The sequence below is a fragment of the Cricetulus griseus genome (genome assembly GCF_003668045.3).
Source record: "Cricetulus griseus strain 17A/GY chromosome 1 unlocalized genomic scaffold, alternate assembly CriGri-PICRH-1.0 chr1_1, whole genome shotgun sequence".
NCBI classification, from domain to species: Eukaryota; Metazoa; Chordata; class Mammalia; order Rodentia; family Cricetidae; genus Cricetulus; species Cricetulus griseus.
In genome coordinates this window covers 1261838-1278440 of record NW_023276807.1, presented here as the reverse complement: position 1 = coordinate 1278440, position 16603 = coordinate 1261838, and the positions used below count along the sequence as shown (strand labels likewise).

Genomic DNA, 16603 nt, shown 5'->3' with positions numbered 1-16603 from the left:
AAATTATGAAAAATTATGTGAGATGGCTCAGTGGGTAAAGGTGCTTGCAGCCAAGCCTGACAACTTTGAGTTCAATCCCCAGAACCAACATGGTGGAAGGAAAGAACTGACTCCCCCAAGTTGTCCTCTGACCCCTCCTCCACACTTGTACTGTCACACATGTGGGTACACTTGGCTTGTTTGCTCAGGTGCACTCTCTCTCTCCCCTCCTCCCCCGCCTCTCACACACACACACACACACACACACACACACACACACACACACACACACACACACAGAAAAAGAAAGAAGACATTTGTCAATAGAAAAATTGTTTCAGTGCTGTGGTTTAGTCTGGGGCCTAGTACACACCATTCTACCACTGAGCATCTTCCCAGTCCCTAAGGGAGGTGGGGAGGGGAAGGGTGAGAGAGAGAAAGGGAGGAGTACATTTGGGTCTGCCACTTAGTAGTTACATGACCTTGCCCAGGTTCTGTAACTTTCCTTTCCTTAGCTGCTTCATTGGTAAACTAGGGGTAAGGATGTGATGTGAGGGTGAAGTGGTTTAGCAGATACAGAGTGCTCAGTGCCATGGCCAGTGTGTTGTCTGTTGTTCTTTCTCCAGTGTAGAAGCCACCTAGCCTGTCCTGTGCCACTGACCTTTTCCCTTCCCATCTCCACTTTGGAAGCATTTTCTATTTGCCAGAGTCAGAGTTCAGAAATGGACATTAGGTCACAGCATTGATTCCCCGTTAAAAGTCTGACTCTCTGTGGTCTGGCCACTACTTCATATCCCTGCCCCCCTTCCTCTGTCCCAGGTCCCGCCCCCCTTCCTCTGTCCCAGATGTGTCCAGTAGCCAGCAGGCTGCCGTCTGCTATGGCCTTGCATCACTGGGGTCTTGCATGTTCTGCTTTTTCTTTGCTTGGAGTGCCCTTCTTTTTTCTGGTTTTGTCTGTGAATCTTTATCAATCCTTTAAGAACATGTTGACATCTGTCTCTATGTAGTTGATCACTCTCATAAAACCATACTGCATCACAGTGATGTCTCTTTTCCTTATACCCCTCCCCAGGGTCTTGTTTTGTGACCTGGGCTGCCTTGGAACTCAAGTGTATCTCATGTTTGCCTCAAACTTATGATCCTGCCAGGTGTGGTGGTGCACATATTTAAATCCCAGCAAAGGTAGGCTGATTGATCTCTTGACTCTCAGGCCAGTCTGGTCCACATAGAGTTCTAGGCTAGCCAATGCTACATAGTGAGGCCTGACTCACAAACAAACAGGAAATAAGAATAAATGTTATGAACCCTAACTCAGCCTCCTGGGTGCCGGCATTACAGGCTTGTGCCAGCAGAGAACCAGCAGTGACTTGTTCCCAAGGTTGCCTTCTTGATCAGACAGTGAGCTCTGTGGGGACTGCAGCCTCGTCCCATGACTGGCACAGAGCGCACACTGCGTGCCTGTTGAGTTGGTGGTCCGGTTGTGTTCACTAAGATTTCGGTGTTCAACCTCTCCAGGCTGCAGGAACTAGTTGACCGAGTGCTGGAGCGCTTTCAGGCATTGGGACTAATAGTGAAAGACTGGAACAGTGTGAAACTGCACGCCACGGTCATGAACACACTCTTCAGGAAAGACCCCAATGGTAAGTCCTCCCGGAGCCGCAGCAGGATTGTGACCATCGAGAATCTCTGATCTACCTTTCTTCTAATGAACCCAGCAGAAGGGGCATACCAAGCACGGCACTCAGCTCTGTCACACATGGGCTTGTCAGATTTTGCAAACAAAAATACGCCATGAGGGTTGGGGTGCAGTTTAGGGGCAGAGTGCTTGCCTAGTATGCATGAGATCCTACTTCCAATCCTTAGCATGCCTCTCCCAAGAAGGATTTAAGATGCCCAGGTAAATTTAACCTAAACAGTGAAGAATCTCAGTCTCCCTTGGTACTGTGCACCTTAGTTTTTGAGATAGGGTCTCCCTCCCACTTCCTGAAATTCACTAAGTAGGGTGGTCTAACTGTCTAATGAACCCAAGATCCTATCTCTGCTTCCCTCTGGGTAAGATTATAAGTGTGCTCCCACCATGCCAGCTTTTTTCTTCTTCTTTTTTATAGCATGGGTTCTGAGGATTGGGCTCAGGTGCAAGACAAGCACTTTACTGACCGGGCTCTCTCCCTGCCCACAATTCCTACTTTGTAATAGTTGTTTTTGTTTTGTTTTTTTGGTTTTTTTGGTTTTTTTTTTTTTTTTTTTGTATTGATTTACTTCATTCCAAACTGCTTGTGTTCTTTTTTCTTAGCAGGGAAGCTTTTTATGTTTGCTTTGCTTGTGCTTTTGAGATAGGATCTCATGTAACCCAGGCTGGCCTTAAATTTGCTATGCAGAGGAGGTGGCCTTGAACTCTTCTCTGGCTTCCACATCCCAAGTGCTGGCTGTGTAGGTGTGTGCCACTGAGTCTGGCTTTCAGAACTTATTTTTTAAGTTGTAGAGTATGCCTGAGGTTGGGGTCTTGTTTCCAACATTTCTCATCTGGGGTAGGTCCATTGTCCCCCCACACATAGCTAAAATGTGTGATGTTCATGGAGTTGTTCGAACTCTGGCGAGTCCTTCAGCTCTGACCTGAGACTCTTCAGACCTGAACAACGGAAGAGCATACTGGAAAGTAAAAGTCTGAGTGCTTGTAAAGGCCTGTCAGTGGGCAGGAAAGAGTTATCGGTCAAAAACATTCTGAAAGTTAAGTGATGCTTGAGGGTCCTTTGAATTTTCCCTTCCCTGTGCTCTTCTCTGTATTGAATTTTTTTTACTTGAAAAGGACATGAAAAGATATATTACTTTTTTTTTCTGTCTCCTTTCCCTTTGATATTCTTCTGGCTGCCCTTTAAGGACATCTTTTGGGACGTGCAACATAAATTAACTTAGTCAACTGGAGTACAGTTTTGTTTAGGCCAAGGTCATGGACAGGCTGCCTTCCTGTGTGGAATATAAGGATATCTTTAATGGTAGTAAAGTCCCCACACCCCATTTGGAGGTAGTCCCTAAGTCTACCCAAATCCTGGACACCAGCAATTGTGAATAGTTTATATGTGAGTTTTTGTGTATTTTAACATAATTAAAATCACATGCCATTTATTTTGGGCTTGTAGGAACCTGGAGGTGGCTTAGTCTCAACATCTGACTTTGTCTGTGGAGAACTGAGATCCGAGGAGGAGCTCATTAGTTACCCAGTGCATGCATACAGTTAGGGCTTGGAGAATGCAGCCTGGGAAGCCTCATCTCTTGACCATTAGCTGCTCTTCCCCACCTTCTGCTGCTTTCTAGCGGGAGGTGAAAGCTTGCTGGTCGGCCTGTGGCCCTATAGATGCTCAAGAGAGAGGCACAAACACACTTCTCATGTTCCTTTTGCATTGTCTGGATTATTTACAGCTGAAGGCAGGTACAATCTCTACACAGCAGACGGCAAATATATCTTCAAGGAAAGAGAATCATTTGATGGCCGGAACATTTTAAAGGTCAGTGTGATGCAGGAGCATGGAAGCCTTTGGGGCATGCCTGAGTGGGGGAGAAGACAAGCCATTGCCTTTAAACACCGCAGTGTGTTTTTGCCTGCTTTTCGTGAAAGGATGTATGTTAGAGATAGAGAGGTGTAGGGGGTCCATAGATTGTCCATCCATCCTTCCTCTTGGTACCTTTAGAATACTTGAAATTCGTGATTTAAGGAAGAGTAACATTTCCTAGCTACTTTGATACTGGATTTGAACATACTGAATTTTTACTTTATTTGCTAGAGGTATGAGTTTGCATTTTTTGTTTTGTTTTGTTTTTTCGAGACAGGGTTTCTCTGTGTAGCTTTGGAGCCTATCCTGGCACTCGCTCTGGAGACCAGGCTGGCCTCGAACTCACAGAGATCCACCTGCCTCTGCCTCCCGAGTGCTGGGATTAACGGCATGCGCCACCAACGCCCGGCTTTTAAGTTTGCATTTTTTTAAGGGAAAAAAAATTGTTTTGATCTAGTACATTTTTTTTTCCCCTTCACCCAGAGAGTTGCTCTTCAAGGTTACTGTCTATTTTCACTCAGGAGTGGTCTGTGTCCTGAAAGTAGGGAGTCGGTGTCTGACTGCCAAGGCCTTACTGTTCTGAATCACATTAATCCAGGAGGTAGAAATGCAAGAAGTTCTGTCCTGCATTTCTCTGTCTACTGCACACTACCTGTTATAGCCACTCTGGGCAAAGAGAAACAGACTTTCGACGATTCCCTTGTTTGTGGATGGTTTAGGTCACACTATTTCAAGGCCAAGGATCTTTTCCAGAGGTAGAGAGAGTCAGCATTCATATTAGGGTTTTCTAGAGGAATGGAGTTGATTGAATGAATGTGTATATATTAAAAGTATTTATTGGAATTGCTTACAGACTGTGTGGTCCAGCTAGTCCAACTGGCTGACTCTTGATGGAAAGTCCAAGATAGCTGCTGAGTCTATGAATCTGGATGTCTCAGCTGCTTTTCAGTACATGCAGAATCCTAATGAAGTAGGTAGCAAAGGAATGAACTTGCCAGCAAGAGCCTGACTCAGGAAGATGTGACCCAGATTTAGGGTGGGTCTTATCACATTAAATGGTCTGGATTTAGCATGGGTCTTCCCACCTCAGATGAGCCAGTCAAGAAAAAAAAAATCCCTCAGCAGTGTGCCCGGTTGCTTTGGTTTTAGTTGATTCCAGATGTAGTCAAGATTAGCCATCACAGTGTGTAACGATGGCCACAGCCTCACCCATCTTCAGTGTGCCTGTTCTTCTCCTCCCTTCTCTGATTCTTTTACCTCATCCCTTGACAGACTGAGCAATCCACAGGTTCTTCCCCAAAAGCTCTTTTCACTGGCTTTTATCACAGGCTGTTTGGGCTTCATTTTAATTCCATGAGAACCAAGTTGGCTTTAAGCCATTCCTAAAGAGTTCTTTCTCCTTTTATATATATATATCAAAAAAGAAAAAAAAAATTCAGTGGATGGTGGTGGTGCACACCTTTAATCCCGGCACTTAGGAAGCAGAGGCAAGTGGATCTCTGTGAGTTCAAGGTCTACAGAGTGAGTTCCAGGACAGCCAAGGCTACCTATCTTGAAAAACAACAACAACAAAATCAAGCTAACAACAACAAAGAGCAAAGTAAGTCCCACAAAGTATGTTAAGCCTGTAACCCCCCCATTTAGGAGATGGAGGGAGAAGCATCAGGAGGACCTCAGAGATGTCCACATGTCCACATAGTGAGTCGGCGGTCTGCCTGAGCTACAGAAGACCCTGTCTCAAAAACCAAAGAAGCAAATAAGAGCAATGAATGGAAAATTCCCAAACCGAGGAAATAAAGGGAGAGAAACATTTAAATCCTGCAGAAGAATGTTGATGATAATTATAGCTGAATTCATCAACTTGCCACTCGCCTGCCAAGCCAGGTCATGATGGAGAAGCTACTAGTCAGGGTGGTGGTGCACACCTGTGGCGGAATGCTTGCCTGTCACATTCCTAAGGTTCTGTCTCTAGGACATTAAATCTGGGGAGAAAGGAGGATCTTTTTCTTGCAATTTCCTGACCTGAACCCCCTGTGACGACACCAGTGTAGCGCCCTCTAGTGTTAACATGTGCCACTCTGCCACTCTGCCATTACTCATGCATGCATGCCTCATCAGTTTTAGAGCTGGGCCCAGTGAGTGATTGGAGGCCATTTAGTGTCATTCCTCATTTGAATCTCAAACACAGGATCCACTGTGGTTAGATTTGCCAAAAGCAATTTTAGTTAGTGGCAGAGACTGGAATCCACAAAAACATTCAAAACTCCCCAGTTTAGCATTTTCCTGCTGCTTTGTGCAAGAGAAAACTATATTTAGGTGGAGCTCATGGGATATTTGAGGTCCTGTCTGTCAGAACCAGAGTAATGCCCGATTAAAACTCAGAAATGCCAGCAGCATGTTCACCAGCTGATCTCAAGCAACTAATTAAGAAGCAGACTTTTGGGGCTGGGGGTATAACTCAATGGTAGAATACATGCCCGGTATAAGCCAGACGCTGGGTTCAAGCACCAGCACCAGCACCAGAATAACAGTAAGCAGATTTCCATGTTGAATACACCAACATCAAGGGAAGCACTTCTCGACTCTGAAGGTGTGACACCAGTTAGGACTCAGTCCCTCCCTACCTTCAGGAGCTCCTGCCTCTGAGGGGCCAGAGGTTAGTGGGCTGTTCCAGCATACAGTCACGGGCAGAAGTGCCGAAGTGGAGTAAGTGCCTTTGAACACGGGACAGAGTGTCTGCTATTATCTGTAGTCTCTCTTACTTTACTCCTTAATCATTAGTTCCAGAAAATAGAGTCTTTCACCTATGTTTCAACCAAGGGAATTAAATCTTCTTAAAAAACCAAGGCAACTGTGGGTGTAATTGTCACAACCCCAGCATAAATACACCTTATGTAACTGTGGTAGGCCACCTTTTGGAATTGCTGTGCCAACTAGAATATGAGCACCCATGTCCCCTGAAACCCTTGAAATGAAAGAAAATATTTAGAAAATCAGTCAATTATTCTTATATTTTAGGGATGAAATTACTTTAATTTTTGTTTTTTGAAATGGGCGACAGGGAGGTTCTCATTATGTAGCCTTGACTGGCCTGGAGCTCAGTATGTAGTCCAGGTTGGCCTTGAACTCCTGGACATCATTCTGCCTCTGCCTTCCAAGTACTGAATTAAAGGTATGGGCTTATTTTGAATTTTAGATTGCATGCAAAGAAGCATATGGAGGCCAGAGGACATTTTGTGTGAGTTGGTTCCTTCCACCATGTAGGTCCCAGGGATCAAACTCAGGCCATCAGACTTGGTGGCAGGTATACTTTTGCAGAATGAGCTGTCTCACAGATCTCAAAATTATTATTTTAAGAAAAAAAATGTATTAACAAGATAGGAACTGACTGGAAGACACAGAAAGGCTAGCCATCTTGGGTACTGAGGAGCCCAGGCTTATCTGTGTGGCATACTAACAGCTACCCAGGTCCACAGGGATCTATGGAGGGTCTATGGAAGGCAGCCTTGGAAAAGCCAAGATCCTCAGCTATTCACCGAGAAAAAATCGGGAAAGAGTCATTGCTCATTTAATTTAATGAGTGCCTGACGATTGTCACTCTGCTCCAGGAGAGAAATTGGTCCTTTTAGTTCTGTGGAATAGTATGTGTTCTGGGTGTCTTATTAATAAGAAGAAAGTCTCTAATGGCTTTTGGAGGTAGAAGGCACTTTTTTTTTTTTTGTACAGCTCTTGTGAGAGTTGAAGCAGCTTAATAGTCTAGAATCTGGCTATTCCTGGTTAAAATAAGACTTCCCTAAAAAGACTTTGAAGGAGGGATTGACAAAGGATAATTCCCCTGTGTTATTCAAGCAGCAAAGGAGCAAACACAGTCAATTATGGTGTTCTTGTGGCTGGCTGACAGCTCCAAAAGGAGATGCATGAGTGAAGATGGCCGAAGCCAAGTTAGTAGGCCAATGCTCCCTCGAGGGTTTCCATTTCTGAGAGGTAGCAGCAAAGATGCTGTCTGTGTAACCATTGGCTGTGAGTGCCATGTAACCGGAGAAGCAAGCTCTGAAGACATAGCAGGGGCTAAGGGAAGAAGCTGCTCCCTCACCATCGGGAAGTGATAGGCCATCAACTGCCAGCCCCTGGCAGTCAGGCAAATGGCCTTCTGTTTGGGGCACTTGGGAAGGATCCTGAAGCAATAGAACTGGTCTCTAAGACCCTCCTCTCAAAGACTGATGGCACAGATTGACTGCTCACCAGTGTGTGCAGGCTGCAAACTGAGGAAGAAGTCCTAGGTGGCAAAGACAGACATCAAAAGCACTGCAGGTCCCAGGCTGGAGGGTGCTGCCATTTCCTTAGAGGCTTCAGTGATCAGGCCTGTCATCTCAGCTGTTCAAGAGGCTGAGGCAGGAGAATGGCAAATCTAAGGCCTGCCTTGGCAACTTACTGAGACCAGTCTCAGAAATAGGGCTGGAGCTATAGCTTGGTGGTAGGCTGCTTGCCTAGTGTGCACAGGGCCCTGGGTTCAGTCTTCCTAGTGTGCACAGGGCCCTGGGTTCAGTCTTCCTAGTGTGCACAGGACCCTGGGTTCAGTCTTCCTAGTGTGCACAGGGCCCTGGGTTCAGTCTTCCTAGTGTGCACAGGGCCCTGGGTTCAGTCTTCCTAGTGTGCACAGGGCTCTGGGTTCAGTCCTTGGAACTGAAGGGGGAAGTTTATGCTAATCCTGATGTGGTAACTGGTATGTGACCCTAGCACTTGGGAGTGGGAACTGAGGCAGAAGGATTGCCATATGTTTAAGGCCATTCTGGGCTCCATAATGGTTCCGGGCCACCTTAGGCTATAGAATGTGACTCTCTCAAAAACAAAACCAGGAAAAAAAATATGAAAAATGTATATGGCAAGCTGAGAGAGACTAATTTATTATGAGAATGCTTTAACTTAGGAGACTGGCAGCATTAAACTGGGTACATTATTTTTTAATAGTTTCTCTAAAATACGGTTTCAGTTGCTTCTGCCTCACTGAGACTAGAGTTAGATATGAACTAGAGTTATCCCAGTGTTTTATTCTTTCTCATTTGATTCCATTTTCATTCCTTAGAATCCCTGAGAGGAAATCAAAAAGGCTAAATGTGTTCCATTTATCTGTCTGTTTATTTATTTATTTATTTATTTATTTATTTATTTATTTATGCCTTTTAGAAGTGAATGTTATTACAAGAGAGCCTTGTGACCATGGTGGGGAGGTATAATCAGGCCTGAAGTCAGAGAGCAACTGGGGAGGGTGCAGCATCGTCCCAGAGGCAATCTGAGGGGCCATGAAGGAAGAGAGAGACGCTGCCCTTCCAAAGTCTGGAGAGCAGCTTCCATAGCAGAGAGAGAGCTGCTGTGTGCGGCATAAAGGAGAGCTGCTTGCTTTTTTTTTTTTTCCCCCCTGTTTTAGTATTGATTTGGGTATTTGGATTTTTTCTTTCTAAATAAACTTTAGAATCTGTTTGTTGATAGCCATAGGTTCATCCCCCTGCCCCCAGGTTTGACTGAGGTTGTTTTAAATCAATGGATCAAGTTGGATGTATCCATGAGTTTTTTAGGTTTTTTTTTTTTTTTTTAAATAGAGTTTTGTGGTTCTCCTCAGGTAGATATTACTTAATTTTGTTAGCTTTGTATCCTTTCTTTTGGGTGTGAATATAGATGATATTGTATTTGTAATCTTTTTCTTTTAAGATTTTATTTATTTATTTATTTATTTATTTATTTTTATTTATTATGTATACAACATTCTGCCTCCACGTATGCTTGCAGGCCAGAAGAGGGCACCAGATCTCATTACGGATGGTTGTGAGCCACCATGTGGTTGCTGGGATTTGAACTCAAGACCTCTGGAAGAGCAGCCAGTGTTCTTAACTTCTGAGCCATCTCTCTAGCCCCGTATTTGTAATCTTTTTAACTTTAAAGAGATTTATTTAATTTTATTTGTGCCTGCATGTATGCCTGTGTACTACATGCATTCCTGATACCCTGGGAGACCAGAAGAGGTTGTTGGACCCCACAGAACTGGAATTATGGATGGTTGTGAGCTGCCATGTAGGTGCTGGGGATCGAAACCAGGTCTTCTGGAAGAATAGCCAGTACTTTTAACTGCTGAGCCATCTCTCCAGCCCCAGCCCCACCCTCCCCTTTTTTGTCTTTTTTTTTTTTTTTGTTTTTTCGAGACAGGGTTTCTCTGTGTAGCTTTGGAGCCTATCCTGGCACTCACTCTGGAGACCAGGCTGGCCTCAAACTCACAGAGATCTACCTGCCTCTGCCTCCCAAGTGCTGGGATTAAAGGCGTGTGCCACCAACGCCCAGCTTTTTTTTTTTTCTTTCAAGACAGGGTTTCTCTGTGTAACTCTGGCTGTCCTGGATCTAGTTCTGCAGACCAGGGCAGGCCTCGAACTCATAGAGATCTGTTTGCTTCTGTCTCCTGAGTTCTGGGATTAAAGACTTCTACCATCACCATCAGTCTTCCAGCCTCTATTTTTAATGTCAAATTCATATTGTTCATTGACGATAAATATAAAACTAAGTTTTGTGTATTACTCTTGTGTCTTAGAAGCTTGGTAGATATTATTACTAAGTCCAAGAGAGGTCTCTAAGATTTGAGACCCAATCTATGTAGCTCTGGCTGGCCTACAGCTCATTGTATAGATCATGTTGGCCTCAGACTCAGAAATCCATCCCCCCTCTCCTGAGTGCTGGGGTTAAAGGCTTGCATCTCTACTGTGCTTGTTTGTTTTGTAGTTTTTTGTTTGTTTGTTTTTGTTTTTATGGCAAGGACTCTCACTTTGTAACCCTGGCTAGCCTGGGGCTCACTAGAAAATGACAATGTTGGACTCACCTGCCTCTGCCTCCTGAGTGCTGGGATTGAAGCATGTACCACCATGCCCAGCTTTTGGATTTTTTTACCTAAAGTATAGATCCTAGACCATCATGTCATCTGTGACAAAGAACAGTTATTTATATTGCTTCCTTCCCAATATGTATTTCTTTTATTTTCTCTCTTCTTAACCGATACTTTGAGTATGGGTCTGAGAAGCAGGGATGAGAAGGGACATCTTTTTGCCTTGTTCCTGACTCAGCAGGGAAGTGTCAGGTTTCTCAACATTAAGTATGATAGCTGTAAAGTCCCTTTGTTCTGGGCTCTAGTGTTTTATGAGACAGTAGCTCCCCAAGTAGCTCAGGCTGGCCTTGAGCTCTCCATCCCGCCTCAGCCTCCCAAGTGTGTGAGCCTCCACACCCAGCAGTGCTTCAACTCAGGCTCCACACAGCACCTCCAACAGGTTGTTTCCCTGAGGTTTTTCCTCCTAGATGCTGTGATAACTTGTGATTCTTGCACATCCTGTGTCTCTCAGGAGGTCTAAGAAGAGTTACTGACTTTTGGCCTATTGAGATTTTTACTTGTTTTTAATTAATTTGTGTGTGTATGTGTGTGTGTGTGTGTGTGTGTGTGTGTGTGTGAGAGAGAGAGAGAGAGAGAGAGAGAGAGAGAGAGAGAGAGAGAGATGAGTGCAGTTATGCATGAATCATGCTTTTCATGTGGCAGTCAGAAGACACCTTTCCAGAATTGGTTCCCTCCACTGACTGTGGAGCCAGCAGTTGAACTCAGGTCCTGAGGTTTGCAAGGCAAGAGCTTTTATTATCTGCTGAGCTGTCTAACTGGCTCTTACTTGTTTTTAGTATGGAAGGTTGATTGCTAAACTCTTTCATGGTGGACCAAAACCCAGAAGACTCAAAGCTTTTAAAAAACATGTTGCTGTGCAGTGGCACAAGCCTTTAAATCCAGCACTCAGAAGGCAAAGGCAGGTAGATCTCTGTGAGTTCAAGGCCAGCCTGGTCTACAGAGTGAGTTCAGGACAACAAGGGCTACATGGAGAAACCCTGTTTGGGGAAAAAAAAAATGTTTATTGAGGGCTAGAGATATAACTCAGTCGGGGTAGATTGCTTGCCTGACATGTGCTGGATTTGATCCCCAGTACCATATGAACCAGGTGTGGTGGTACATGCCTGTAATTTTAGCACTTGTGAAGTTGAGGCAGAATGATCAAGAGTTTGAGGCCAGCTTCTGAGACCCTGTCTCAAGTAAATAAGATATAAATACATAAAATGTTGATCGCAAAGAAAAAGCACTAGAAATTAAATTCTTACTTGAAGAAGAGAATTGTATTTATTATATAGTTCTGTACAATTCAATTCTTAGCTCTAGTTACTTGGCTTTTTAATTTTTTCTCTCAAAGCTCAAACTTTTCTGAAAGTTCTTGGCTGATCACTGAATCCATCGCAGTACCCGATAAGCAGCTGCCAGCTGCACTGGGTCAAGTCACTGTCTCCAGGTTCATGCTGCATACGGTGTCATCTTTGCTTCCTGATATGCCTCTGACTGTGGAAAAAGACAAGTAGCCTTAAACGCCACTGTGTAACCACGGATGAATTTGACCTTCTGATCCCCTGGCTTCCACCTTCCAAGTGCTAGGATTACAGGTGTGCACCACTCCCCGGGTTAAAATGCTGGGATGGAAGACACAGCTTTGTGCCAGTTAGACCAGCACTGTACAAGGCGAGCTATATCTCCAGCCCCTAGGAGTTGACATTCTTATTTAGTAAAGTCACAGAGCAGATGCCACTTCTCTCATCTTTTTTCTATTCTTTTTTGTTTTTCTTTTCGGTAAATTGTCTTTATTGATTTCATACATAATGACTAAATTCTGCTAGATAAAGCAAATGCCCTTGGAAAATACAGTGTACATGTTGATAAATTTTGAAGGTTTTTCCTGCAGTTATGCTAATTATCTGTGTTTCTCCTTGGCTGTTGGTTGTTTTATTTTTGTTGATGTTAAGACCCGATAGTGCATCTATCATGGCTTGTAAGTTTCCAACCTTTATTGAGTAATTTCAGAGTTTCCCATCTGTCATACATACAGATGACACAGCAGGGTCTTCCTGCTTACATACGAAATGCAGCTCACTTTACATGCTGCTGTTTTGGAATAGCTCTGTCCGTGCTATCAGAAGGAGCCAAAGTATTCTTGACAGTCACATGACCTAGGCATGGGAGAAACAATTCTCCGGAGGATTTTTCTTGTGTATAAAGATAAGATTTTATGAAAGGGAGAAAGAGACAAATGTATACACTGGTTCATACATGTGTTCTATCAGGGCTGGAAGAGAAATCAAGGAAATCTGAGCAAAAGGGAAAGAAAATGGGTGAAAGCTGACAGCAAAGATCCTTAGACAGTGCAGAAATTATTTCAGCTGGGCTTGCTGTCTCAGCACATGAGAGGCTGAGGCAGGAAGATTGCATCAGTTTGAGGTCAACTTGGGCTATATCATGAGTTCAGGACTAGCCTGAGCTATATAGTGAGGCTCCACCTCAAAATACAAAAAATGTAATTCATTATTTGGTTCTAAAAGAAGACATGGGGACCCTGTGGTCTTGAGCTCATGTCAGGAGGTTTTGAACAGTAGTATTCCCAGGTCTACAGCAACGGCAAATGAAATTCCTCTCTGGAAGAATAGACTGTCCCTTCTCTTGGGTAGCAGTTCTTCAAAGAACTTTCTTCCCCAGTGTGGCCAGTAAGCAATCAGTGAAGACTAGGCATTTAGGAAACCACTCATAACAAACAGATCTCTAACAACTCACGAAGATACAACGCAGCAGAGTGGCCGACTTGGATTGTGCTCAAAGAAACAAAAGCAAAAGCCAAGCTTAGAATTTATCAGGGAATTGGGAACCTTTAAAAAAAAGTATTCCAGGCATAGCCATATATACTTTAATACCAGAAGTAGTTGGATCTCTGTGAGTTCAGAACCAGCCTAGTTTACATAGTGAGCTCCAGGCCACCCAAGGCTATATAGTGGGACCCTGTCTCAAAAAAACCCGGTAATAATAATAATAATAGGAATTGTCAGAAGAAATTAACCAGGTCCAGGTGTGGTAGAACATGTCTGTAATCCCAGCACTTTGGAGGCAAGGCAAGAAGATTGAAAGGTCTTGGCTAGTCTGAGCTACACAGCAAGACTATGTATCAACAAAACAAACAAACAAATTGCCCAATAAAGTGTTTCATATTAGAGCAAGCTATCAAGAAGCTAGCACTACCTTTCATTCAAATGTTTAATTTTCTTTTAAGAAGTGGAATCAAGGCCAGCAGATGGCTCCTTAGCTAAAGATGTGTGTGGTGTAGGCCTGGTGACCTCAGTTTAATCCCCAGAACCCAAGGGAATGTAGGAGGAGACAGCACTTCACAGCTGTCCTCTGACCACCACTTTGCACATGTGTCATGGCTCAAGTACACACGCACACACACACATACATGGAGGGAAGGAGAGAGGGGAGAAGAGAGAGAGAGAGAGAGAGAGAGAGAGAGAGAGTCAGCTTCAGCTTGAGGTGGCAACACGTGTGTGTAATCTCAGCATTCCAGAGGCTGGGGCAGGGTGATCCAGAGTTTTAAGACTAGGATTATGTAGCATGACTCTATCTCAATAACCAAAATTGGACAAGTCTGCAAGTGAGGACATCTTTTGAATAGTCCTTCAGGCCATAAACTTGGGAGAGCAGTCAGTAGTGAGTCTGAGGAGCCATTGTGACCCACCACCTGTTGGGTCCTCAGACCAAGAATTGACTCTTTTTTAGTGGTCAGGGAGTAGAACACATTAGAAGAGTTAAAGGACACGAGAAAATCCTGTGGCACTCAAAGTGTGAGGCAAGGGTGTGGCCCAGTGGTAGGTAGAGCCCTCACTGGGTGTGCAGGAGGCCTTGAGCCCAAGTCTCCAGCACTGCAGAGGCAGAGCTCCTTTCTGTGGGCCTCATCCAGTTGTCCTGGAGCACAGCTTGGTTGCATGCATCAGAGGCACTGTTGTGACCAAGAGTGTGAGGCCATTTGGCCGTTGACAGAAGTTTGATGATTCCTGACTTAGAATGTAGAGTTTAGTTTAATCATCTCTTTTTGTATATGTGTGTACATGCGTGTGTGTGTGTGTGTGTGTGTGTGTGTGTGTGTGTTTGTGTGGAGGCAGAGGTCAACATCAGGTCTCTCTCTCGTTCATTCTCCATACTGTTAAAACTTTTGTATAATCAGCTTTTGTCTTTTAAAAAAATGTATTAGTGTGTGCACATGTATGAGTGTGTGCTGGGGATCTGAACACAGATGCTGCTTATGAACTTGTCTTCCTAGCCCCCAGCTTGATTATATTTCATCTTATCCAGTGTAACTCTGCTTTATTTGATGTATCACACTTATAACAAAACAGAATCTTACCTTGCAGTTTGCTGGCCATGAACTTGTGATTCTCCTTCCTCCGCCTCATTAGTATCGTTGATGTGCATATTTAACAGAGCCTCGAGATATAGTAACGAATTAATAAATATTTAGTAAACAACGTTCAGTGAACCAATGCTATTGAATTTCTGTTTACTCAGTTCGTTTCTAGTAAGCATGTTTATGTTTGCCTTGGTAGTACTGGAGGTACTGGCAGTTGAACTCATCTTCCCTCCTGAGTGCTCTTATGACAAATGGCTGTCAAATTTATAATTAGCACAAACAGCAAAAAGAATGTGAAGTTTAGGGAGGAGATTGTGATGAGATGTCTGGTCAAGCTATGGGTGGGGTTACTTCACTGTGTCAATGATAAATGTGGTCATTAGGCTTGGCAGCAAGTGTCTTTACCCACTGAGCCATCTTGCTGACCCTCTGCCTCCAATCTTGATGATTATAATAGGAGTGTGAGGAATGACGGGAGTGGGGGATGCCTTTTTCCCAGTGCTAGAAGAGTACTTCATGTTAGAGAGTCTGAGGGCTCCTGACAGATGCTTCAGAGAGAACCGTAGAGCAGCTTGAAGTACTCCAGTGTGGTCTCTCACTGTGTGCTGTTTGCAGGAGGAACATCCAAATCCAACAGCGTCTCTCAAAAAAAAAAAAAAAAAAAAAAATCTAAATGTATGTATTCTGTTGCCTGGAAAGTGAAGTCTGAAGACACTAATGAGGGTGCTGGAAGATGCAGCTGTCAGTGAGGGGAAGCCGTTACTGAAATGAAACTAAATTCAAGCAGCGGCTGATTTCTGATGGACACCACTATCTATTCTGGAAAGATACTCCTACTGTTCTGTGGCTGTCTTTCCTATTGTGATGCCGCGTCTGTCTTGGCTTTTTTCCACAGTCGCTGGTGGCTTCTCTTTGCAGTGGTGTTGGAATACTTCCACGTGTTTTCTTGGCCCGGGGGGATGATGGCAGGTTCTGTAGGGTCTAGCTAACACAATAACAAGACATGGGCCACAGTTTGGCAAAGGCAGCAAGTGCAAAACAAAAAACAAAACCAAGAGATGGGCATTGCTCTGCCTGGACTCATTGCTGGCTATCCTCAGAATGAAATATGTGGTAACATTACTTGAGTATCTTCTAAGCATAAAGCACTAAGTGAGATGCCTATTTGATGCATTTGAGGGGAAGGGAATGAATACTCAGTCCTCTGAGCTCATTCCCTGGACTCTGTGAGTGGGCACCTGTTCTCACTGTAGGAAATGCTCATCTGCATTCATGGCTAGGGATCTGCTCACTTTCTTTTGTGTGTTATTCACTGAAGAACTGAGTCAAGTTTTGGTTCTCTTTTGATTCATTGTAGTTAGTGTGTGTGTGTACACATGTGGGTGGGTCAGATTTCATGTTGAGTGTCTTACTTGATGGTTGCTTAACGTCAGGTATTTTAAAAAATACTTAATTTTATTATTCTTGTGTATGAGCATTTGCATACACACACACACACACACACACACACACATACACACACACATACACACACACACACACACACACACACACACACACACACACACACACACACATATATATATCATGTGAGTGCCTGATTCCTCTGGCAGTCAGAAGAGGGCATCAGATTCCCTGGGATGCTACAGATGGTTATGAGCTACCATGTGGGTGCTGTGAACCAAAACTGGATTCACTGCAGGAGCAGAAATGGATTTTAACATTTTTCGAGACAGGCTCTTTTACCATACTTAGAATTTACCAATTTGCTAAACTGGCTGGCCAGTGAGCCCCAGT

General features: G+C 44.0%; 1 protein-coding gene across 5 annotated transcripts in view; it reads left to right on the top strand.

The window, feature by feature from the left end:
- Ascc1 (activating signal cointegrator 1 complex subunit 1) overlaps window positions 1-16603 on the top strand; it is an 89173-nt gene that overhangs the window by 53244 nt on the left and 19326 nt on the right. For 3 of the 5 annotated variants that reach the window (XM_027388314.2, XM_027388315.2, XM_027388313.2), the window contains exons 8-9: window positions 1495-1619; window positions 3397-3482. In XM_027388314.2, the coding sequence (XP_027244115.1) occupies window positions 1495-1619; window positions 3397-3482 (211 nt within the window). Of the gene's footprint in view, window positions 1-1494; window positions 1620-3396; window positions 3483-5171; window positions 5349-11782; window positions 14936-16603 lie in introns of those variants that run through there. The other 2 variants (XM_027388316.2, XM_035452242.1) reach the window with 2 other exon arrangements.